The sequence below is a fragment of the Athene cunicularia genome, assembly GCF_003259725.1.
Source record: "Athene cunicularia isolate RWA chromosome 2 unlocalized genomic scaffold, athCun1 chr2_part1, whole genome shotgun sequence".
In the NCBI taxonomy this organism is placed as follows: Eukaryota; Metazoa; Chordata; class Aves; order Strigiformes; family Strigidae; genus Athene; species Athene cunicularia.
The window spans coordinates 77,386,140-77,412,516 of record NW_020799095.1 but is presented as its reverse complement, the minus strand read 5'-3'; the positions used below and the strand labels follow the sequence as shown (position 1 = coordinate 77,412,516).

General features: G+C 38.7%; 1 protein-coding gene across 2 annotated transcripts in view; it reads left to right on the top strand.

The window, feature by feature from the left end:
- Positions 1–3,041, top strand: part of MTRR (5-methyltetrahydrofolate-homocysteine methyltransferase reductase) — a 32,961-nt gene extending 29,920 nt beyond the window's left edge. The window contains exon 15 of one of the 2 annotated variants that reach the window (XM_026842746.1): positions 236–3,041. In XM_026842746.1, coding sequence (XP_026698547.1) covers positions 236–380 — 145 coding nt within the window. In that variant the 3' untranslated portion in view covers positions 381–3,041. The remainder of the gene's footprint in view (positions 1–235) is intronic. The other variant, XM_026842745.1, reaches the window with a different exon arrangement.
- Positions 3,042–26,377: the final 23,336 nt, after the last annotated feature.

Below are 26,377 nucleotides of genomic sequence, written 5' to 3'. Positions count from 1 at the left end.
GGGCGGGTTTGCTGAAAACTTTGTAATGTTTGATTAAGAAAAACCCTTGGTTACTGTGAAGTGGTGCTCCGCTACATGAAAAAACTCAGTGAGAATCTTGCCATACAGTATAGAAGCTACATTTCTGTTTGGGATTTTTTTAATGCCTTTTTTTCAATATTATTATCAATGCCTCTGTAGCTATTGATAAAGGGAAGAATACATTATTATGCGTTTTCCTCCTCTTGTTTTGTAGAGATAAGAAGCACATGGCTGATGGTGTAAGTGATGCTGTGGTGGACATTTTAAGCATGGAAATGGAAACTGACAAATTGGAAGCAATGAAAATCCTGGCCACACTTCGAGAAGCAAAACGATACTTGCAGGATGTTTGGAGCTAAATATTTAGCTTTACTTGTGCTTTTAACACACAAGATTTAATTTCACACATATGCATTTGACTAAAAGTTATTATCAAAAGTGCTGTATGTAGTCACCCAAATCTTAACTTTCTCTATTGACCTTTCAAGCAGGAATATGAAACCTTTTAAATGACAACAAACCAGGCTGCCTTTTGAAGTGAGTGGTTTTAAATGATGTTATGTAATGAACTATCTCAGTGCCTTGATTCTCTCATTTTAAGATTGGTGTAGCATAGAAGGTAAAAACTTTTGCACTTGTACAAGTATAATTGTATGTTTACATCATGTATTTTTTTCTATAATGTATATATAAAGAAGCTACGGAGTAAATATGTTACAGATCTATGTGTCATCAAATACATTACTGACTTACTAAGATTTATTTGAACGCTTTCTAAATAGTTCCTGAGACTTTTTAGATTTTTTTCAGCTTGCACAATGACAGTAACTACCAAGAGGAATTCATGTTGAGTGTTGCACAGAAAGATTACCGCAGAACTTCAACTCTGAAGTTTACTTTAAATGCTTCGCTTTTTCATTCCATTGTTAAATCATATCTCAGAGTTTTGCTGCACTCCATGCTAATCCTTATTAGATTTTCTGGCATAATTGTTTTGAAATTATTTTCATTCCTGTCTCTAAAATATTTGTGGTTAATTTATGAGCAAACTCACCAGTTGAGTTGTATTTGGTTGCTGGAGAAATATTGTTTAATAAATACTTTCTCAGATTACTAAACTATTTTTTTAAGTTGAAAACACAGTAAAAAGTGGTGTTTTGAAAGCAGTTGCCCTTACATATGACGATTCACTGCAAAAATCAAGTTGTTGAAAGAAAATGGTTGAAGTGTCTGGTCTTCTTTCTAACAAGGACCATTTGGAGTGCAGATAGATGGAAAAGTGTAAGTCATTCATGCTTCTCTTCATATCCCTTCTCTCTTCCCTCTGCTTTTTCTAACTTCTAACCATCCATGTTTTCTTGGTTCCTTGTCATACTTAGATCTTTGAAGATAAACATAAAGTATGAGAGAATGTTTTAGACAAAGCAGTTTATTTCCTGGGGAGAATTTTTGTTTTTGTTTTGCCTTAAGCATAATCAGAACCACATCACTTACTCCAACTCTTGTGGTTATCCAGTGATTATTAGTTAATTGGTAGTTAAATCAAGAAAAAAATATGGAAAAAATATGATGATCAGTTAGAATAAAATTGTGTACAAAGAAGAAACATTCTAGTGAATGTGTGTGAATGAACCTGTGTAATGATTATTTAAATATCCTTGGAAGAGATCAACTAAGATTTTGTGCACAAATTCTTCAGCAGAGCGATTATATCAATCATTGCCAAGTAATCTACAAAAAAAGCTCCATAGAGAGAGATGGCTTACAGTAATTGCAAACAGTGCATTTTTTGATCTTTGGCACATAAGAAAAAAAGAAGTGCTTCTTTTTGAAAAGTACTCCAATTTTAAACTTTAATGGAAATGACTAAGCTGATACAAACATCAACATTTTGCATCAGCCAATCACCTCTATGTGTTTTTAAAAATTATTAATAAAAGAAAAAGCTACTAGTATTGCATTAGTAAAGATAAGTCATTAACTGCCTTCTGTTAACTGGAGTTTGTTTTGAAATAGCACTTATTATATGTGTGTTCTTAGAATTTATGATCTTCAGTGCCACTTGGAAGTTCTTGGACATTACAGAGAAAACAATATTTTTCTGACTGCAAGCTGCAGCTTTTCCCATATCTCTTAGAGGTATTCATTTTTGTGTTACATATCATGATACAGAAGTTGCAGTGACCATTTTGGTAATACTGCAGGTAATAGCATAGCACCTTTTGGGATATTACCAGTTGAGTGTCATTTTCTGATTGTGTGTATTGCATTTGACAGGGTCTGATATATAGCTGTTATCCATGCATTTCCCCTATCTTGTTACTAATTCTCCATAAAACTAAAGCACTTGCATTATTTAGTAATGTAGTAAGTAGTAATGAAGCACATGAGCTTTATTATGATCTCTTAGAACAACAAAAAATAGTTGCAACTTACTCTTAAATTTATAACTGCATAATGCAAAGCCCAAAATTCAAACAAAAGTAAGCCCAACAAACCACCATGTGTTATCTGAAGGTATTTTTGTGTTTGCAGTCGGTGACATTGAATGAGCAGGAAAAGTAGAGAGGAAAGGTTTTCTGAGATACAGGAATTATGGAGATGGAGAAGGCTTGCAATAAGAACTCTATGTTTTTTCTTAATTAAATTGTGTCTCTCTATAATTAGATAGTGCTGATTTAGCAAATCATACGGTCTTTTAGAAAAGCATACAGGGATGGATTTTACTATGTCCCCTAAAGCTAAGCAGGGGAATTTTTAACATCTTTTAGCATTCTTTCATTAGAGAAATATCATGTATATTTTTTTCTCATAATTCCAGAACTGGTTACAGAATTCCTTTGTCATTTAAAAGAAATAGTGAAGGTTGTGTGCTGTTTCTTATGCAGGCTTACAGTCTTTATACTGGTAACTAGAACTGGTTATTATGCTAAAGCTGTTGTTCCAGAGAAGCATTAATGATGAAGCATTCCTTAAGGCCTGTTTTCATACTGGTTTTTGAATGTTATTTTGAATTTGTGAAATAAAGTTGATGTTACAATTTCTCTTCTTATCTAAGTTTCAAAAGAGTTTATTTCTAAACTCATGCCAGATTTTTTTCAGTTTGCTGTTTCTAAATTCAAGCTGTCTGCTACACCAGAAAGCAGAAGTAATATTTCCATGTTTCTTGCACCTCTATTTCCTCTCTTTTTCCTTTCCCCTTCTATCTCAGTTTCTCAGAAAATCCAGAATTTTGGCAGGAGTAGAATGAATATGCCTTTTTAGCAGTCTTGTGAAGGTACTGAGCATCTTGAGAAGTGTCTTCTGAAAAATGAAAAATTACAGAAATGTCAGAATCACAGAACATGACTAGTGTGTCCATTTAAGGATTGAATTTAGCTACTGAATGGCACCTTAGGTGTTGAATGGCACAGAGAGGGAGGAGCGGGGGATGTTACTGTAAGTAGAAGTCCAAGTCTCAAAACAAAATAAGGCAGGGGCTGTGTTGCAAATCATGGAGTTTGTAGGCAATTTGAAAATATGGAAATGTCTTTCTCCCTCTTCCACCATTCCAAGTTATCAGCAACCATGATTTGAAGATGAATCTGACAGCATTTTACTCAGAAGGAAATGTTGTATTCTAAGGGAACTTAGATCACTGAGCTGAAACATTTTGAGGGGTTCCCCAAAGATTGGTTTATTTGGTAAAATTGACTTGGCCTCTGTAAATACTTTCATTCTGTCCAACACTGTGAGTAGGTGTGTTGGGTTTGTGTATGTGGTGGGGTTTTTAGTAGCGGTGAAGGGGGCTACAGCAGTGGCTCCCTGTGAGAAGCTTTTGAAGCTCCGTGGCTCCAAGTCAGACCCGCTTCTGGCCAAGTCTGAGCCAATTAGGGACAGTGACTGCACCTCTGTGATAACTTATTTAAGAATGGGAATCTGGGGGGAGGAGTTGCAAGGACACTGAGGTCAGTGGAAGAAAGGAGGAGGAGGGGGGAGATACGCTGGAGCAGACTCCCCTGCAGCCCATGGTGAGAGGTCAGTCTGTGCCCCTGGTGGAGCAGATGCCCAGCCCGTGGAGGACTTCACGCTGCGCAGGTGGCTGCACCTGAAGAAGGCCAGGACTCTGAGGGAAGAAGTCCAGCTGTTGTAGTTCGGTGCTGGGAGGACTGCAACACACAAGAGGGATCCATGCTGGAGCAGCTGAGGAAAGGCTGCAGCCCATGGGAAGAACTCATCAGAGAAAGTTTGTGGAGGACTCTCCTGTGAGAGGGAAACCATGCTGGAGCAGGGGAGGAGTGTGAGGATCCTACCCCTGAGAAGAAAGAAGCAGCAGGACTGACTGCACTGACTTCATTCCCTATGCCACTGCAGGGGAGGCAGAGAAATTGGGAGCAGAGCTGAGCCTGGGAAGAAGAGTAGGGGGAAGGTATTTCTAAATGTAGTAATACTACTCATTGTCCTACTTTTGTTTCTTAAGTGGTTTTAGCATGTTTGAATTAAATTGATGTTCTTTTTCTTCCCATGCAAGTCTGTCTTTTGCCTGTGACCATAATGTGTGAGTCATCCCTCTCTGTCCTTGTCTTCAACCCCAAGCCTTTTTCTTTGTTTTCTCCTTCCTATTCCTGAGGGGGAAGGGGTGAGTGAGTGACTGCATGGTGCTCAGTTGCCCTCTGGTCTGAAACCATGATAGTAGGATAGGAAAAGACTTAAACAAAAGAAAAAAAAAAAAAACAAAACTGCGAAAACCCACAACCCTTGCCTGGTTAACTTTACTTTTTAGTTCAAAGGAACTGGGCAGTTTCAAACTGTGCGCTGTGCTTGTTGAACCTATTTCAGACATAAGCCTTATCCCATTTTTGATTGCTCCTGGGGAACATGTAGTGTATTGCTGTCTGCATGTTTCCTTTGGAAGTTAAGCCCCAAGACCACAGTTCTTGCATTAACTGTATTCCAGTTTTATTTTGTAACTAGAAATGGGGAAAAGAGTATTAGCTTAAGCAAAAGTGAGTCTAGTAAGTCTTGCCAGTAATGTAATTAGGAATCATGCTGATAAGTCCCTTTCTGTCTTTGGTACTTCTGTTACTCTGTCTGAGCACTTGTCAGCTATGTACATGATCCTAACAGCTATTGCTCTGCCCTGCTCTTAGATAAACTTACCTGCATTTTATAGAAAGAGAAACCCAGGCAAGAAAAAGCTACCAAACTGCCTAAAGAAGGAAATGACAGAGACTTGATCTGCCATTTCTCCAGGTGTCATGCTACTGATGAGCTTATAGAGCCATCTTTCTCATGCATGTCCTCAATAATTGTACTGTGAGATCAAAGAAAATGTAATTACTTTCCAAAAAAAGCAGAGGTGTTTTTTAATACTAAGTTTGAGTAATTTTTTGTACAGTGGGATGGAAATTTAACCCTCAGACTTTGTGGGAAGGGCTAGGTCCACCTGCAGTCTACACAAATTCTCTCCGGGGATCAGGTGTGTCAGAGGTGCCCACAACAGGTGCGTGAGGGTATGTGTGTCAGTGGGATTGGCAGTGAGTATCAAGCCTCACTGACCAGCAAGTAGGTTAAGTGTCTTGTGAGACAGGTATATGTGTGTGTGTCTCTTGTGAAACAGTTGGAGGGACCAGGAGGTCTGGAGGTCAACCGAGACGTGTGTGTGTGTGTGTGTGTGTGCGCGCGCGTGCGTGCGTGCGTGCGTGCATGAGGCAGCTGGGGAGAGCTGCATGTCTGAGCCTAGCTACCGGTGGGATCCACAGTGTACATGTCTGTTGGTGTTGGTGGGATCCACTTTGTACGTACGTATGTATGTATATATTTCCCACTAATGACCTTTAGTCTGGTCAGCTAGAGAGAGGGACAACTGCTGGTTGGACCTGGGATCACTCCCAGTTCAGATTAGGGCCTGATGCAGACTGGTGTATATGTGTGTGTATATATATGTTCTTGCCCTTAAATGTCATCCCTGAAAGAATGCACATTTAAATGTATTTTTAAATAAAACCCCAAGCCTATATTAGCCAAAGCTTAGTGGGGTTGGTCTTTTGTTTTTTTTCTTCTTTAAATGTTTCATCAGCTGGTATTTAGTGCATCCTGTGTAACTGAAGATGAGGCCACATGTGGGAACGTGTATATTTTTGTACATGTGAAGCCACACACAGATCTTGTAGCAGAGGTCTTTCCCTCCTCCCCTCTCCCCCCACCCCACATGACTGCACACACATTATAGGGCTAAGCAGAATTTCAGTGAAGTCATGAGCGTTTCTTAACTCCCCTGACACCCTTTTTACTCTTTATCTGCTCTCAGTGTAGCTGTATGGCTGGTGATTAACACATTAGCTGCTGCCACCATCTCCTCAAGTCACTGTGAGGTGGTTAGTTAATATTTTTTTTTTTTTTTTTTTTTTAACTCTGCCTGTGCCATTCACACCGGATACCTCAGTGGCCAGTGTCAGACATGGCAGTACCTCGTGCCCTTGTCCAGACTGGAGGTCTCTGAAGCCCAGGTACTGCCAGGCTTATACTTGAGAACATGATGAAGTCACATTGTGAGGTTTTGTTTGTCTATTTGCTTGGTCTTTGACAAGGTGTATTTTTTGTTGTTACTGTCGGCTGCATCTTCTGTTCCATGTTAGCTTCAGATATGTCCTGCTCTTAGGAAGACTCATGGGACAGAAGGATTGTTCTCTTTCTTGCCCAACAGAAATACCTGTGCAGCAGGGTATTTATTCTGGTGAAAGTGTCTCCTTCACTTCATTCTTCTGTAATGATTTTAATTTATTTTTCTTGTGCTTTCAGTTTTGGGCTTTTTTTAGTAGAACCCAGCAGTGATAATTAGTTTCTGTTAAGGCTTTTAAAAGCATTTACCAGGTTATATTGTTCAGGTTTTATTCAACTGGTTAGATATGATCAAGACAATTAAAATTTTACTATTCCAATATATTCAAAGAAAAAAAAAATTCCATTTCTGCTTGTTAGATGTTCTTCAGTTTCCTGTTTGTTCTTTGCAGTCATTCGTATTGCTGCATAGGGCAGGAGATGCATGGAATGTCAAAGTTACTGGCACCTGTGCAGGTTTTATGTGGACTTTTCCATTAACCAGGGGCTTACTGTTGTAAATACTCTGAAAATCCTATATTTATTATTTTTTTTAAACCATACCTGAATATTATGTAAATACTTCTCCAGCAGTTATATTTTATGCTGCCTGATAGCAATTACTGTTACTAAACCATATGGAAAATATATACTGCATGTTTGGTCGAAGTATTTATTGTGTAGCCTTGCTAATGCTACTTCCTAGGTGATAGTATTTCTGTGCTGAGGATAAAAATATTTTATTGGGTTCCATGCTTGGCTAAGGTAGTGTCCATGGTGGATATGATATCAGATGCCTATACCTGAAGACTTTGTGCTTTTTAAAACCTTTGTCACCATCATGCCATAGATAATTTAAAATGTATCTGATTGACAAATCCTCTACTTGAATAGACAAATTCAGCTGCAGCTTTGTATAGTGGTGAATTCCACTTAAATAACCATTTATACTCAGTCCATTATTCTGTAGGTGATTTTTTTCTTAAAGAATAATAAAAGAACACTTAGAGCAAGCAGAAATGAAATGACCTGCCTGAAGCTCAACTTTGATCTTTACAGTTCACATGAAGTCATGTGCTTGCAACTTTTATTTTCTGTAATGTAAATGGATATTCTCATTGCATATTTATGCATTTAACAGTTTGGTGTGTTGATGGCCTTGCACAACCAATTTATTTTTCTTTTTAGTAGCTCTGTCATCCTGTGTCTCAACCTGACAGCTTTAGATTTTTTCCTGCTTTTCAAATGGACACTTTATATACCTCCATCTCTGGATCCATTTCACTCTAGTTATGCTTCCTCTGAGTTGAGAAGATCAAAACTGAATCCAGTAGTTCAATTTCAGACATGACAGTGATTATATAATAAATAACAACAGAATATTTTCAGTATTCTGTTCTGTTCTGATTTTTGGGGTGTCATGGAGGAATAAAAATGGGAGAATCACTGCATGCCTGCTGGTGGTTATAGGAAGAATGTTACATCACTGAAAGTTACGGTCTACAAGCCCTGGTCAGTTGTGGTGAACTGAGAGATGAATCTACATTGGCAGAATGGTCTGAGCAATTGATCTAAATTTGAAAACTGAGCTAGTTGATGCAATGGTTTAATATAAGAACTATAGACTATTTTAATGACTCTTGAAAGTCTGCTCTACAGTTGTAGAAAATGAGTAAATATAAAAAACTGCCTAGTATTATTAGAGTTGTCTATCGTAAAGAAAATGCTTTTAAATTGATGGCAAAAGTAGTATGTCCATTTGTTTAATCTGAAAACCCTATTCAAATAGATTTTTTTCAATATGAAACATGATTTTTATACAAATGCAAATTACAGTCTTGAAAAGTTGATTCAGCACCACTACGAATTACATTCACTTCCATTAGCAGGTGAATAAATGCTCCACTTCTGGTGGAAAAGGTTTGTCACGTTGAGAAAGAACTCAAAGACAATTGTGCTTATTAAAAAAGAAAGGGTTCTACAGTTCATTTGAAAACAGCAGTTTTATAAGGCTCCATCAGTCAGGGATATTAATTTCTAATCTGCTTTTAACCATATTGCTTAGATGATCAATTGGTTTTCCTTAACTTTTTTTTTTTTTTTTTTTTTTTTTTTTTTTTTTTTTTTTTTTTTTAAATGCAATTTATTGTAACTTGCTAGATGATCAGCAGGACTGTTTCCTGTACTTTCTCCTCCATGGTGGGACAATAACTTTTAAAAATTATTTTTCAGGTGTTGTGAGAAAATGGTGTCAACTGCTCTTGATTTATGAACATCACCAAACCAAAGCAGAATTATGTGGCTATGACTCCTTAGTATTTTGGGACAGGGCCAAATGTTGAAATAGGCACTTGTGTGTATGTGTACCTCTTTCTGTGTGTTCATATAAACTACTCTGCCTCCCAGTTAAACATCAGCTCCCTAATTATCGTTCTTCCAGACCACTGCTTCTTGAGACAAAGATAATAGTGCACTCTGTTTCTTTTGGTGGGGTTAGGTTCCTATAGAATAAACCACTCTTTATGTCACCAGCACTTCTTTTTGTTTTCTGTAAAGATGAGAAAGGAGCAGTTACATGAGCTACTGAAACTGCAGTCAGGTAAGCAGCTTGTGGCTTTTGGAAGACACTGTTTTCAAGGCAGAATTTCTTTCCCTTTTTCATGTTACAGTTCCTGAACATGTTGGCAGGGGGTGACATTGATGCCAGTGGAGGCTTCAAAGGCACAGCTTGATGGCAGTAAATTTTTAGGTTTTCTTTGCCTAAGAACAGCTGGAGCAAAGACAGATAGGAGGGGAGAAAGGGATCCTGTAACATTTTTTAAATAAATGGTTGGATGTCCAAGAATTTCATGCAAGTTACTTTTAAAAACATCTGTTCCTATGAGAAGCAGAACACACTGATATTTAAGTTATTTTTGTAAAAGTCTCAAACAAAAAGCTAATTCCTAAGTAGAAATGGCTATATTTCTTTACCAGTAGGCAAGTTTGTTAAGACTCTTACAGCTTGCCACAAGGAGAGTATTGCATTTTAAGGTAAATGGAAACATTTTTCATGTTTGTAAAACTTCCTGCAGAAGTCAATTCATAGGAAATGGGAGCAATAATTCTTTCAGCAATTTGTAGTTGGTTTGCTTTTTCTTTTTTAATGGGGTGTGTAAAACATCTTTGTTTTCTTCATACACATGCATGTATATTTCTAAATATATATATATATATATATATATATATATATATATATATATATGCGTTGCCAAGATCTCAATTTAGTTTTTGTCCTTGCTTTACAGATGAGACATATTTTGAAATATCTGTCTGGATAACTGTGTTCTTCAGTTTACACAGCTGTATTTTGCTGTTAAAATATATGTGGACCTTTATTCAGAAAATGTCAAATGAACACTTTCAAGAAAAAAATAGCTACCAGGTAGTTCTTCCTATTCATTTGGTTCTGTCAGAAGAATATAGGATTTTCCTTACTTTCTCATTTTGCAGAGAGAAAGAACCTTATGAGTGCACAAATGGTAAATAAAAAGGCAGACATAAATCTGTAAACTGCTGTACAGGTGTGGTAGAAATATTTATTTCCCTCATTCATTGTTTCTTATAGTGCCCATAGCTTTCAAACACATGAACAAACACAACTGATCTAGTTCATATTAATCCCACTAACTGTAAAGGCTTTTGTAGAGCTGCATATTACCAACTGACATTGCTGTCAAAATATAGAGGAATGAGAGAATCTGTGTATTTTTTAAACAGGTTATTGTCCAATGTTTCTATCTATGCATTCAAGATGTAGATTGTGAGACTATCTAGATTATCTTTGAAAGGTCATGATGACCAGGAGAGGCTCCTGATGGCTGGAGGAGAGCAAATGTCACTCCTATCTTCAAGATGGACCAGAAGGAAGATCTGAATAACTACAGTCTGGTTAGCTTCACCTTGGTACCTAGAAAGGCGATGGAACAAATCCTCCTGAAAACCATTTCTAAGGGCAAAATGGTGATGAGAATTAGTCATAGTGGATAATGAATAAATAGTGCCTGACCAATGCGGTAGCTTTCTAAAATAAGAAGACTGGCTTGCTGAATCAGGGCAGAGCAGTGGATGTCATTTGATGTCAGTTGTAGAGAGGCTTTCAACACTGTTTTACAGATTAAATATGGACTAAAGAAGTGAACAGTGAGGTGGATTGAAGACTGGCTGGTCTCCAGTGGTTGTGGTTAGCTCAGCTGGATGCCAGTCACTAGTGGTGTGCCCTGAGGGTCAATACTGGGTCCAGTCCTGTTTAACATCTTGATTAATGACCTGGGCAAAGGGGTAGAGTGCACACCTAACAAGTTGGCAGTTGATGCAGATATTGGCAGGTGATTGCAGTAGTGGTCGATAAATGAGTGTACTGCCTTTTAGAGGGATCCTGACAGACTGGAGCACAGAGCCAACCGGAATCTCACTTGCAAGTGACCTTTGCAAGTGCTTGTCTTCCGCTTGACTGCTGGAACCTCTTATGTAAGAGTGTAGTTTCCCCCAGATGGAAAGCTTCTGACTTGAGCTTCAGACAATGAAAAGGTATTCCCCAAGGAAACCTGCAAATGAAGAGGATGTCCTGTAGAGGTTACTCAAAACTTGCACATTACGGAGTCTGAGGTGTTCTTTGATGCCTCTGCTATTATCTACAGCTTTATGTGATGGTCCATGGTGTACATTTTGTTTTCCTGACACTTTAGTGCTTTCTGAAATGTTCACTATTGCACATATTTAGAAGGGGTGTGCTAGGGGAGAGGATTTCATGTACCACTGTTGCAGTCTATCCAGTAGAGCCATTTCCCTTTCATGATGTTTGCATTAAAAATGTTCACATTTGTTTCCTAATAAAACTTTATGTTGAAGTTCAACAGTACTTTTCCATTGTAAGATTTTCAGCAGCATCTTAAGCACTGGTATGTGACTATATTTGTTTTGTGTTCTTGCTTTGTCTTGGGCCAAAGCCAGATTAATCTCTTAAAAGAAAATATTCGAGACATGGTATAAACTTCTGCATTTCAGTACATCTGGGCAAGTTCATCCTCAAAAGGGCTAAATTAAAACCAAACTGATTGACTTACTGTGAGTGAAGCTGCAAAAAAAGGGTGCATACAGGCTTCAGTAAGAGAAAGTATATCTGCCAGATGGCCTAAAAACCCAAATTTTGTTTTGTATTTTTATTATTGGACTTGAGTAAAGAATGATTGCATTGCTATTTTTTTGAGTCATGTGTTGACCTCTGCAGTGCTGAAGGTTTGGCAGCCTTGTTCTTGACAGAGATCCAGGCAATTGTGAGTTTCAAATGATTACTTACAATTCAATTTCTAATGCATCTGAAGAGGATAGTTAATACCTACTTGTAATGTTGATGTGCAGGGTAGACAACTCTGAAAGTTTCAAGTAGAAAGTACATGTTAATATAAGGTTAAACCTATCAGGCTGTCCCGATCCAATGTCAGGGGAGATTTCGATACGATCCCAAGAGTGAGATTAAGACACAAATGAGGTCATATGCCGTATACCCAAAACAGGTTTTTATTATTAGAAAAGTGAAGAGGGGTAGCGGTATGACAGAATAGAAGGAAAAGGCAGAAAAAAAAGCAAGGATGCGGGATAGGGCTGCAAGAATAGTCACCACCATGGATCCAGCGATGTCCCGTTGGTCCTCAGCCTTCAGTTCTTTGGTGGTGGGTGCACACGGATCTGGCTTCGATGGTGGATGCACACAGATCTGGCTTTGATGGTAGATGCACAAAAAGCAAGATTTTCTGCTGCCTTTTTAAGTTCATCATACCAGCTGATCAACATATCTACTCACCTTCAGTTTTTTTTTTCTCTGGTCCAACAGGTTTTGTTGCATCCTGCTTCAAGTGCAGGAACGTTTGCCCCTTATCAATTCATTAGCAATGCAGGCATGGGGTCTGGACTGCACAATAGAGCCACAAAGGGCTCCAGGATGGGGCCAGCTCAGTCCATGTCTGCCCCTTTGAGGCTTGTGTAAAGAGTCCAGACAAGCAACCGCCAAGAAGTGGAGAGTGCATCCTTCAACACACTCCAGCTTCTCTGGGCAGCATCCCCCAGACCAATTCACAGGCTGCAGCAGCTTCTCTTGGAGGTTTGCACAGACACAAGCGAGCTTTGAGACAATCGTAGGACATTTCAGTCTCTCACACAGGGCTGACCCACAATGCTGTACTTTGAAATAAGGGACTCAGATTATGATTGCATGTGCTTCTGTCAATGAGGGACTCTGCAAATTCTTGTATTTATGACCTGGTGATGGCTGAATAGTTACGTTTCACTGTTTCACAAGTTATTTGGCATCATCTTGTATATGCAGCACAATCCATGCTTTATCATATATGGTAACATAGCAGTTAAATTACTGTTAGGACTTCTGGTTCATTTTGCCAAAGATCTGCATTGAATTCTTACTGCCCTTGCTGATGAATTATGGTTACTTGGGGCAATACAGTTGCTTTAAATTATTTTCTCATTAAAATCTATAAAATCTCCAAAAATATGTAATTCATGTTAAATAACTAGTTTTCAGATTCTGTGTAGCTCTGAGTACAGATGTGAACCACTGTAGATCAAGGTGTTTCAAATATAGCATTATGCACGTTTTAATTTAACAGTTTATTTTGTGTCATGTAATCCTCCATCATCAGATTATACCTCGCCTCTTAATTCTTGTATAATATGTTAGTGTCAACTCCCACTGTTAATTGTATAGAAAAGCCGGACTAAAGAGGTCTTTTTCTATAATGTAACCATGTGCAATCTTTGGTAAGGTTTATCTAATTTCTCTTCTGTTTTCTTGTTTTCTTTCTTGTTTCTTTGTCCTTGCACCTTCACATCTACACTTCTGTCATTGCTCATCTCTCTGACTTTTTATTTTTCTTTTCCTCATAGAGATCTCAGTCTTTCATTGCAATAAAGCATAAAGAAGCATGTAGAAATGGCTGAAAGCCAGGGCTCAGTAATGGAAGAACATTTTCTTCCTCTTGCTGTGTATTTCAGAAATTACTGCTATAAAATCTCCATTTTTTAATAGGAGAAATACTTTATTTGTCTCTTAGTGAATCGATTCTGTGTCTCTCACACCAGGGAATTTCTGTAGATTCTGGTTTTTTTTTTTTTTTTTTTTTTTTTTTTTCCTCTGACAGACCATTCAGAATAGAAAAGAGATGGAAATATTACTGTTTTCTCTAGCACTGATACTGGTGAACTCCTAGTGAATGTGATGTAGATAGCCATGTCATGCTCTGGTTTATTTAATTCAAGGTTCAAAAATCTGTCAAGGGAAACCAAAAATATACATGCATAATATACATGCCTCCAGCACTGGTGGTGTGTGAGATGAAAGAAGAGTGTGCATCCTCTTTTTCCTGTTCTTATCATCACCAGTCGGGGTATCTGTGTGAAATCAGCCCCTGGCAAGCCAGCAAATAAGCAATCAGTGATGAGTGTAGCATACACAGATTTCTGTTGCTGTGAATCTGCCCATGGCATATGCATCAGCCTTTTTTTGAGAAAGGAGGAGAAGGTTCGTTATAGTGGGAATAATGTTTCTGAAGAGTCATGAGTATTAGTTTTCTGTATACTTGGTTTTCATTCTCATATTTTTGTCTCTCTGTTGCATGCTGAGATTGAGATTTCTTGACAGGGTGCCTGTGATTCATTGCTTGTATCATTCAGAGTAAACACAGTGGCTTTCCTGAGACAGACTTCCCAGTTTATCTCTGCTAGCAAACTGTAGTAGAAGAATACAATAAAGGCAGTTCTGCCATAGGTAGACTTGCTTTCTGAGGAGGCAGAGGATGCTTGCACTACTGTCAGCTGCTGGGAACTCTGCTGTCTTTCAGTCAGCTTTAATTTGCAGTTGAAGTTAGATAAAAATTCCACCAAAGTCAGCAATATGGGAAATGTGCTGAACTAACACAGTCAATCACCTGCTTTGAAGGATGAGTACTTTCTGGTTGACTTATGTTCCTGGTGAGCTAGTGTTTTGGAGTGTGCCTCTGCCTTCAGTGAATTCTGTGACCTCTCTAGGAGAGTGTGTCCTGCAGTGTGTCCCCATGTTGCATGCTACTGAATTTATCAACAGTAGCCTCCTGTGCTCCTTAAACACTCTTGCCCTGTTACATGAAGACTACATCACCAGTTGCTCATTTCCAGGGTGCTAGGCAACTGCAGTGCCAGAGAATACATTTGGATGGTGTTTATAATACCTACCTTCTTTAGGTGGGGGAGAATGAAAAGGGCAAAAGGCTTTGGGAATGTCAGTCTGGGTGATGTTAAAAGAACTTGACATCTTGTAGAAAGAAAAAAGCTAAGGATAGCACAGATTTCCTAGGGAAAAAAAATGTCTAATTGCTTCAGAGGAAACTGTTACTTTAATTAAAATAAGACAAAATATGATGTTATATCAGAAGTGAATAGGGATGGAACTTCTAAGCAAATAATACTGTCAATCAGCAGAAATCTACTTGGGCATCTATACGGAGTTCTTATGTCCTAAATTAGAGACTGTGGGTAGATGGCACAACCTCTCTAACCCAAGTCTTTTGTGAAATCATCGGTGAAAACATCATAATGTTGAGGGTGAAGCATAAAAGCAATCCATTATGTCTTTATTTCAGATGATCAAACATGTTATTTGCAGTGTCCCGTCCTCATTGTGTCACACAATAATTATAATTATTGCTGTGATCTATTGTCACCTGTTGTTTATGTTCTAGTCTAGCTAATACCTGACATCCCATTTCTGCAAAGTTTTACATTCAGTCTGTTCCACTTATCTGCCATTGCGTATATAGTCCCCTACTCTCTTCCTACAGTTTTATTTTCACCAATTGGATCGGAGAAAGAATGCAAGAGCTATAGCTAGTTTTACTCTTTTGATTTTTGTGTGTCTATTCTTTGTACTATTCCTGCTCATGTGGACATGCCTCAATAGCATCGGTACCATACAAACAGAGACAACCAGAGAGAACACACATAAAGAGATACCTGTTGTGATGACCTTTGTAAGGAGAGTTGAAAGTATCATGGCAATGTTCAGAAGTAAATAAAAGATCACTTTTAAAGAAAACAGTAGGAGAGAAAGCAAAATGAGGCTGTCCATTGATTTAAGTGCAGAACAATTTTAGAAGAGCTGAAAATGATTGCAAAGGCTAGAGACTGTTTAACAAATTTAACCTCAAGCACTTCTATTTATCATTTTTGGCTGGTAGAATTAGCTTCAGTTCAGAAGCAATGGCAGATAGACTTCTTGATTTATGATATATTTTGTCTGAGATCTGAAGTAACCTCTTAAACCCCTTGTAGCAGAAATCTTTTGTATTGACCCATGGGAGGATTGTTCTCCAACAGAAGGTAAGGCAAATTCCTAGTGTAGCCACAAAGTCACATCTTACAAAAGAGATTCATCAATCTTGATGCTCTGTTTAATTTTCTTTTTAAGAGATAGAATCTTTTGTAGTGAAATTGCTGTTAATAAGATGTCAAAAACAAACAAACAAAACAAAACAACCCACAACCAAACAGACCAAACAACAAAAAACACCAAGGAGTTTGAAGATGTTTTTAAAGTAGCAAGTTGTTTTTCAAAACTGGTGGTTTTGTTCCAAGCTTGGATCTATGCTTCTTAGTATGGATTAACTAGTGTGAAAGTTTTAGGCAATTACAATGACTAAGAAGCTGAGAAGTGAGAGTTTGGGAGCTGGAATTCTGGGCCTGGCTGGGCTTTAATTTAGGGAAACCTTTATAAATGTTGGTACTTCTGCTCTCCCAAGGATAGACACATATCAGTTGGCTGGATTTTTAAAGTGGGATTAATTTTTTTAATTTACTGTGCTCTTATTTAATTTACATATATTTAATTTATTACTTTTATTTAATTTACACTTCTGATTGTTTTGGATTCATTTAGAAAATTGACACTGTCCTTAGCATTTTAGCATTTGAGTTTGTAATCTTTTAATCTCTTTCCCTTCCCACCCACTCTTTCTTATTATTTTGCTCTGGTATTTAAGTATGTGTTAGATTTGTTTTTCAGCAAGAACAAGCAGCAAAGGTGTATTTTAGAAACATCACCTATTCATGTAGGAATGTTATTAAGAAAGCCAAAGGTCATCAGGTGTTAACACTTGCGAGGGATGGTCAGGTCATCAAAAACCCCTAGATAAGTAACAAAAGGCTGAACAAAGAAAACATGGCCCATTGCTGAGTGGGGCAGGTGCTCTGGTGCCATTTGGAACACAGACGGTTGAGATACTCAGTTGCTGCTTTGCCTCAGTCTTCACCAAGAAGGCCTTCCAGGTCTCTCTCCTTAAAGAGAAGAAACTATCAGCAGTAGATGTGGATCAGGTTAGGAATTACTTGAGAGAGCTCAACTCATCCAAGCCCAGAGGACTAGACAGGCTGCATCCAATAAGTGCTGAGAGAACTGGCTGATGTATGCCATAGTGAGGCTACTCTCTATCATCTCTAACATGCTGAGGAGACTGGGGAAGATCCCCAGTGACTCAAGGAAAGCAAATATTGCACCAGCTTCAATTCAAACTAGAAGAACAACTAAAGGAGCGGCAGACTGGTTAGCCTCTCTTCTCTGGAAAAATCATGGCACAAGTCATCTTGGAATACATTCCTGGGCAGAAGTTGACTTGGAAATTCAAAATGAATTTACAAACATGTATCATGTGTCACCAATGTGAGTTCCTACTAGAATAACATGGCTGGAATTGTGGATAAGGAGAGAGCAGTAGATGGCATTTACCTGAAATTTAGCAAGACTTTTGGCAATGTCATCCATGCTATTTCTGTATCTGAGTGTTATGGGTAGACCCTTGTCAGCAGCTAAGCACCACACAATCTCTTGGTCACAGCCCCCTCCTCTCCCCAGCAGAGTGGGAGAGAGAATAGGAAGAGCAGAAGTGTAAAAAATTCGTCAGTCAAGATAAGACAGTTTAATAAGTGAAGGAAAGAAGTTGGGGGGAAAAAAGAACCCCACACAACAGTGATGCAAAGGTAATCACTCACCACATCCCACCAGCAGACCAACGCCCAGTCAGTCTCTGAGCAGCTTCTGCCTTGTAAGTGTGAGTGGTTAGAGAGCAGCTCTGCAGAAGACTTGGGGGTCTTAGTAGACCCAAGGTAACTACGAGATAGCAGTGTGCCCTCGCAGCAAAGAAGGCCCAACAGCATTGTGGTTTGTGTTAGCAGTCAGTAGCCTGAGGGAAGCAACTGTTACCCTTTACTCAACACTTGTAAGACCACAACTAGCATACTGTGTCCAGTTTTGGCCCCTTAATACAGGAAAGACTGCATTAGGGGGACATAGTAGCAGCTGTCTGATGCTTATGAGTTAGCAAAAGATGGGACTAGAAGTTTCAAGTGGTGTTGCATAATGGGAGGACAAGATAAGGGGCATAAGTTAAAGGAAGCAAGGTTTGGGAAGAATATCAGGAAGGGTTTTTTTCACCATGAAGAATGTCATGAGGTGGATCAGGTTGCTCAGAGAAGCTGTACAGTCTTCATCCTTGGTTTATTTCAAGTTTGGACTAGATAAAGACCTGACCTGTAACTGACCCTGCTTTGACCTGGAAGTTTGACTAGAAATCTTCTGAGATCCTTTCCAATTCAAATTATCCTATGGACACAGTATAAGCTGCAGAGTCAAAGTTCATCTTTAGGTCTAAATGTTAGGGCAGCCACCTGAAGTAAGGACACTGTCTTTCACTATAGGTGTATGCAGCATAATGGGAGCCAGACTTGCAGCTGTGTCAGTTTAGCATGGCATATTACAGTAAGAAAGGAAAGGACAAAATGAAAGAGTTTTTAGGAACTTTAGCTGCCAGGAGATACTGTTTCACAAGTGGTAAGACACAATTGACCAACCTATCAGTGTCACTGTACAATCTCTGAAAAGGTGCTCAGTTTGGACTTCACCTGAGGCTGGGAATTAGAATTGTTTTATCATAATACCTGTGCATGTGAGTGTATGCATGTATATGTCTGTTTCCTATGATGATGTATGAATTGGGATGCATTAATAAGTATGCTTCTAGTGATAGTTTGTAATGAAATGTAATATGAGAAAAATACAGCATGATGGAAGTGACTTTGGATCCTTATCAGGATATTAACAGGATGGAATTAGCTGTGGCTTTTCTTACATTATGAGGAAAACAGTTTGCTGAAGAGGGTGGATGTGCTACTAGCTAAGACAAGTGTTGTTTCTTCCCAGAATACAATATATAGGGAGTTCCAAAATACCAAAACAGATCAACCATGAAAAAATTTTAGAATACCTCCTGAGTGCCATTAGATAGGCACAGACTATCTGTATCATGTTTGAAATATGTTTGCAGGATTGCACTGAGGCAAAACAATCAGGCGCAATACCAGTTGTTAGTATAAATATAACATGTGTACCCACTGCACAAAAGCGATTAAACATTCAGCCTTAAGTCTATCTACATTTTTTTTTTTTTTTTTTTTTTTTTTGGTGAGGGACTATAAAAAGGATTTTGTATAGGATTTTGTATGTGCGTTTGTGTTGCTTTGTTTTTTTGAATACAGTCAGTAAGGTTGAATAGCAGGTTAGGTAAAATTCATCTAATAAATCGCTTAAGGTAGTATACTGTAATTGTCTTTAGATGAGGAAGCCAACTTGCCTGATTTTTCAATCTTTTCATTTTAATTTTCAGAAAACAAAAATGCAAGGAAAAAAATGTGAGGTATGGAATTGAATAAATAACTGTATGCTGTGTTTCCTTTCTGGGCTTCTGCTTATGATTGTGAGAAGGCAAGCAGCTCTGCGGTGCTGCCATTGCAACAGGCAGTGCTGGAGGCAGGACTGGTAATCACCCCGGGTCAGGTCTCCAGATCACATGTAACAAAGAAAAGACAATCTGAATATTCATATTGTTTTTGAGGTAAAGTGTCCTCAGATTCTACCTTGGGGAGATGTCTCCTTTATCTCTTACAGTTTAGCCAAAACCTGTAGATATCATTACTGCCCTTTAGAGTGAGAATTTGAACCATTTCACTAGGGAATCTGGAAAATTCCAACAGTGAAATACCAGATATTCTGTATTTTATTTGACCTCTTTTTTTTTTTTTTTTTTTTTTTTTTTTTCTGAGGGGAAAAAGTTATGAACTAAAGAGGTTTCCTGATGAAGTGTATTCTTCCTTTGGTTGGGGCTGAATGATGATAGAATTTTTACTTCACATTGGTACTTGTCTGTTAACATTCCAAATCCCTTAAGTTTTTGCTCTGGTTCCTAGATAGTAGGAGTCCATTAGGTATAACCATATGAAAACATACATGCAAAAATCAAATCTCTGTGGTATAGAATGAGTTGGTATTAAGTCTCCAGAGAGCAATCCATGCTTCAGCATGAGAAGCTTTAGGAGCTGTAGTTCGATTTTTGTTTGACTTGCTTTCCCCCAGGCTGGCCAGATTGGCTGAGAGCCCTCGATCAGAGCAGGCTGTGCTAGTGCATAAAGTTCTCATGAACCTGCCTAGGGCTTCTTCAGTGTTGAACTAGTCTGCCCTGACCTGTCTAAGCTGAATATTTGGTGCACCCTTTCACTTTGTAAGATCATAATTTTCAGTGAGATTACCTGAGATAGAGGGGAAAATAGCCACTCATCAGTCATAAACGTTCCTTTGGCAAGCAAAATCCATCGCCATCTCTCCTGTTCCTACACAGGGAGAGAACAAATTTACCCACAATGTCTGTTTTCACTTTTTGAGTGATGAAGAAATTTAGTCTGCATCAGACTGTAGTCTGAATCCTCTTCCCGAGTTTTGAAAGGCTATTCTGTCTGTTTATCTCCAATAACATTTTCAGAGTTCTGTCTTTGCTCTTAAAAGTAATTCATCATTGAAGTCTCTCTTGCAAGCAAAAATATTAAAAGCAACCACTTGTGGAAGAAGTTTTTACAGAAGAGCATCAGAGTTGTTAGTCCTATTTCTTTGGACATGTGGGAAAATCAGATGCTTTCTGCCTATGAATAAAAATCAACAAATGAAAAGACCTTGTAGTGGATTCCATTATCTCCTCAGCTATGGTTTTGGATAATACATGAAGAAGCAATTGATGCTGCCAGAAAATCAATAGATAGGTTACAGAGCAAAGTACCTTCTTCAGGAGTACATACAGTCTGAGAACTGGAAAAGAAAAATCCAGTATTTAAAATGCATTCTAGCTTTATTACCTGTGAAGAGATCAGACTATTTTATTGCTAAATATAATTGTTAAGACTCATCTTCCTTCAGATACTTAATCAATATAATGGTAATAGTTTTGACATCTAGCAGAGAGAAGTTTTACATAGAATCATAGAATCATTCTGGTTGGAAAAGACCCTTGGGCTCATCAAGTCCAACCATCAGCCCTACTGTACAAAGTTCTCCCCTACACCATATCCCCCAACATCTCATCCAAACGACTCTTAAACACATCCAGGGATGGTGACTCCACCACCTCCCTGGGCAGCCTATTCCACTGCCTGACCACTCTTTCTGTGAAAAACTTTTTTCCTAATGTCCAGTCTGAACCTCCCCTGTTGCAGTTTAAAGCCATTCCCTCTTGTTCTGTCACTAATCACCTGTGAGAAGAGACCAGCACCAACCTCTCTACAATGTCCTTTCAGGTAGCTGTAGAGAGTGATGAGGTCTCCCCTCAGCCTTCAATACATGCATGTATCCTTTTTGTGAAAGCAACATGCTCACTGAAATGTAAGAAGTTGGGCTGAGAACCTGGATGAAAATTACCCTTAAAACCCAGAAATATTCAAATAATCTAAGTTTATTTAAATATGATTTAGGAAGTTAGACATTCTCAGTTTTTTTACAACAATCTAGACTTGGAGGTATTAAACATAATTTTTATGGTAAAGCTTATAAAGCTGCTTTCATTCACATTTAGGATAGGAAATAAACATGCTTAATATTTGGAAAATAATTAATTTTGAGTTTTGTGAGGGTGAGAATGGCTAAATATTTGAGTGTGTGTGTATTGAAAAAGAAACTATTGCACACTTTTAAAATATACCAAAATTAGCTAAAATTCAAAATTTGAGTCTTGGCACTTAATAATGGGAAAACATCCATCAACTTTGTATGTATTTATTTGGGGTTTCTTTATAGTTTTATTTTTTTACGGCAAATGCATTAATAAATGATGTTTTCCCCTTTCTAATTTTCTTGTCATGTTTTTCAGAATCTGAGCCAGCACTGGTTAAATAAGCATTTTGATCTGTTGATGAAACAACGAGAAACACTTTGCACTCAGTTGTAATATTAGCAACATAAAACTCAAATTGATCTGTTTAAAATGTTATGTACAAAACCCGATAAATTAAGTAATAACATTTCCTATCAATTAAAATATATCAGCTGCAACTGAATGGGAGATGAACTCATTCACCTATTACGTTGCAATGCTATTTTGAAAGCAGTAAATTTTGCTAACTGACTCAAGCTTCAAACTTTAGAAGACCTCTGTTGATCTCCTTGAATGTTCCGTCAAGCACTCCATGAAAAGCCTAGAAGCTTCAGGTGTCTTTGAAACAGCTACCATCACTTTAGTAGTTGTAATGTGAAAAAGAGCCTTTTGGACATTCAGTCATACTGTTCTAGTGAAAAGCTGAGTATGTCATGGAAAGTAACATCTGCAGTTTTCTTTCACTCAGAGAAGCAGTGAACAAATACAAGTGTTAAAGAAAAAGTCCTTCCCGATTCTGATTTTTGCTCTGAGGTCAAGGCTCCCTCTTGAAAGTCTTAAGTTGTTATTTCTTCTAGGAGTTTTTTTCTAGTCAGAATTACTATTTTAAGACTGTATCCTTCATAATAACTTAACTTGGTTTCTGGAAGTAAAGGAGAATTCCTGCTCTCTTCTCTTTGGTAAGAGATGTTGACAACTGTGTGTTATATGGCAGCTGGATCAGGCTCATTTCCCAAAACAACTCTTCAGGAAATCTTTGGACACAAACAGCTGTAACAAATCTGGTTCCCTGAGTGTGTACTGCCTGCTGCTTCTTTGATTTCCGTACTAAACATACATACGATAACTCATCCAAAACTACAACTCCCAGTTTTGCACTATCAGACTCATAGCAAGGGATTGATGTGGACTGTGTGCTTTCAACTTGCAATATCATTTTGATTTTCACAATTTGTACATACTGCAGGGAAACACCAGAACTCAATAAATAATAAAACATCTGAGAAGGGATTTTTTTACAGCTGTGGCTTATGGTGGTACATAAGAAGCTAAAACGTCTTCAGAACCAGTTTTTTGGGTGATTACTGCAAAGAGAATGTTACATTTATGTTCGTGATATGGATGACAGAGACTAATTCACAGGAATGGATAGTTGGAATTCTCTCTCATCTATTTACCAAGAATTTACCAGCCATTTTTATGGATTAAAATTTTGCTATAAACCTGCTGTTTTGTACTGAATCCCAAGTGTCAACTTGCTGCTGTCAGTGATGGTCAGCAGTCTGTACAAGAACATTAGTTAGGTTTAGTATTCTGTGTTATCAGCTCTACTGAATCAACAAATCTGATAGATGTTCAGTGTCTGTGCTTGCTGCAGCCACAGATAACCACGTTGTCTCTATTACTCCAGGGGAGAATGCTTCTTCACAACTTTTCATTCTGTCCATCCAGTTTTTTTTTGAAACCAGAGAATTTTTCCCCTGCTTTGCTCTTCTACTGAGCTCTAGGTGCCAACAACTGCTTTGCCAACCCTAGGTCCTCCTGCCTTGGGCTTGTGCTTTCAAGTCTGTGCCAGCAGAATGTCCCTGAGCTGCGGAACAACCTTCACTGCTGAGACTCTATGGGTAGAAGCCCTGAAAATGCCCAGTGACATGAAGCTTCCCAGACTTCATAGAAACTTGTCTCTTTTTTACTAACAATTTGCTTCTCAGGTATTTAAAATGTTACTGGTAATAATCACTTTGTTTATTTGCAAAAGTTTAACAGCATAAACTATTTAAGTTAGCATAACATTTTCCCAGGTAATAACTGGTCCAGTTCCACGCCATGATACAAACCTATTGTAACATGTCTGTTTATCGTTTTCAGTCATTTTGTGAAAAGTCTGCATGAAGCACCTTTTAGCTTGCAAAGTGACTGAATATGTTTACAATAGAATAAAAGGAAATTTAAATTGTATGAGGTCTCTGGACATTGTTATCAAGTGGAGAGTATTGGCTGATGCCTTCAGGCCTGGGATGACAACTGACATGGGATTCTCACTTCATCCATCTGGATGCTCCTTTGCTATCCCACCAAAGCATCTTACTTTGTCCCTGCACTGATCCTCCTGAGCACAAAAGCTTCTCTTCTTTGGTGGCAAAAAAAAATGCTGTTAATACAGTTATTCTTTAAATTTGTTTGTTACAAAATTCTGGAGTAACTACTAAATTTTACATATACAGACCAGTATTTTTACTTCCCTCCAGAAGGAGGACAGCTCTCTGCAGGGTCTCAAGCTGCAGGGTGTGCCTGGGGCCCCTTGCTGGGGCTGGGCAGTGGAAGATGGTCTTGAAGCATGCAGGAGATGTGCACTTGTTGAGGACCTGTCCTGCCAAGTAAGGGAGATGTGGGAGGTAGTCACAAGAGTGCACAGCATCAGGGATGATAAGAAAGAGTTTAACAGGACCTTCTCTAACACTCTGCAGGTTCAAAAGCCCAACTTCCCCACTGCACTGAAGGAGGGGCGAGCAGAGTTTTTGCCTATCAAGTTTGGAAGTGGAAACTCCCAGGATGGCTAAAGCTGGTTGTGACTTTTGGCACCAGGGGAAAGGCTGCTGCTGCATCCACAGGTTTGCAGCTACAGGGTAGATTAAGAGCTCTGGTAGCAGACAAGGGGCTGAGACCTCTTATCTAATGAGGCATCCAAATCAGATGAACTGCAGGCATGCAGCAGCACCAAGAGGAAGGGGTAAGTGGGAGGAATACTCTTTGCCGAGATGGATAGAGGACCCCATGTGCCCACCTGATGTGTCCCCTGGGTCAGTTGCTGCTTGTCAGGGGCTCAAGTTCAGGACAGTATGGAGAGACTCCTGAGGCTTATCCAGTCCTCAGGCTATTAATCCTTGCTGCTAGGTACACCTGGAGCATATCAAGTGTGACTAACTACATGGCTCTAGGGATGATAAATCAAGGGCTTGAGGCCCAGATGGTTTTCCCCTTGATCCTGTCAGTGGTCCTGTCTGTCTGCTTATTTTGATGACCTCTGTACAGCTGGGGCTTCCTTTGAACTGCTGTTTCCTGTTTCACACTGGAACTTTATCAACATCCTTGTCTTCTTTCTGCACTACAGGTAGATATGTTCAGTTGTATGGTGTTGGGCTACCAGACTGACTAAGTTGCCAGAAGAGATAGCGCTATCTGAGCTTGGGTGTGGTACTGCACAGATGAATCTTGCTCTGCAGCAGAGATAATCAGCTCATATTCGCAGTGACATGTCTGGGATATGCTGCTTGTCATGCTGCTGTCATCAGCTATGATTTACTGGATCATACAGATATGTTCCTCCTGAAACCATCAGTTTTATCACATCTGAATTCTTGATGGTTTCCAGTTGGACATACTACCCAAGCACAGGCTAACATCTGCACTTTCTCTCCATGAAAGAGGTCATGATTCCCATGTATGTATTTCCAACCTTTCATTTCCCTGTCTCAGAGGCTGCTGTTTCTTCTGCAGTTCTGCAATATTATATACCATCAGAAATGGGGAAATGATGGTATGAGAGAAGCTTGAAAGCTAGTGGGCAAAGATCTGTTACAGCCTGATTCTGTGTGGGCAAGGGACACTACCACTATGAGTGGAGCATCTCAAATGCTGTATTGGATCAGAGGCACAGAGAAGTGGTGGAATCTCTGTCATTAGGTATTTTTGAAATATGCCTGAACTGGACCTTGAGTAATCCAATCTAGCTTTGAAAGTTAGCCTCGTCTGGAGAAGAGAAAGGGCTTGGATGACAGTTTCCTTTCAACCTAAATCCTCCGATGATCCTGTGAAATGATCGTGTCTAATCACATAAGGCCAAATGCAGTTATCTGTATGCATTCATGTGCCCAGGTAAGCAAGAAAATAAGCAAACTGTCCTTCACACAACTGAGAGAGGAAAAAAAAAGTCATGAACAAATAGCAATAGTTAATGATAAAGAGAGTGTATATGGCTAAGTATAGAGAGAATATGTACTACTGAGCAGATTTCCTATCAGCTGTCACAACTGCTGTGGGAGAACTGGTCAAGGCTGACTAAGATGACTCTGTAAGAAATTGCAGGAGTCCAAATTCCACAGTGATGATGTAAAAAGCACCATGCACAGCACTACTGTTTTGGGCAACTACAGGAGCTGGTTTTCTTATCAAGTTTTTCTTACTCTTTTACACTTTGAGTCCATTTCCATTATGAGTTACATGGAAATATAGAAATATTGTTCAAAGTCTTTTTTACAGTGTGGTATTGCACCACGCTAGGATGTTTTTCTCAGTTCACCCTTTGGTCTTGAAAAGTTTGTATATTTAAATGTGCACTTTAATTTAGTTCTGTATTTCTCCCAAAGCACAAGGGATTTAGTGAATTCAAATGATTAACAAATATTGGCAGTCAGGTCTTTGTTTTTTCAGATTGCATGCCAAGTGTTAGCAGGATTCAATTTAAAATGGTTGAGATAATGATCTCTCTCCTTGTAGCGTGTTACTTTATC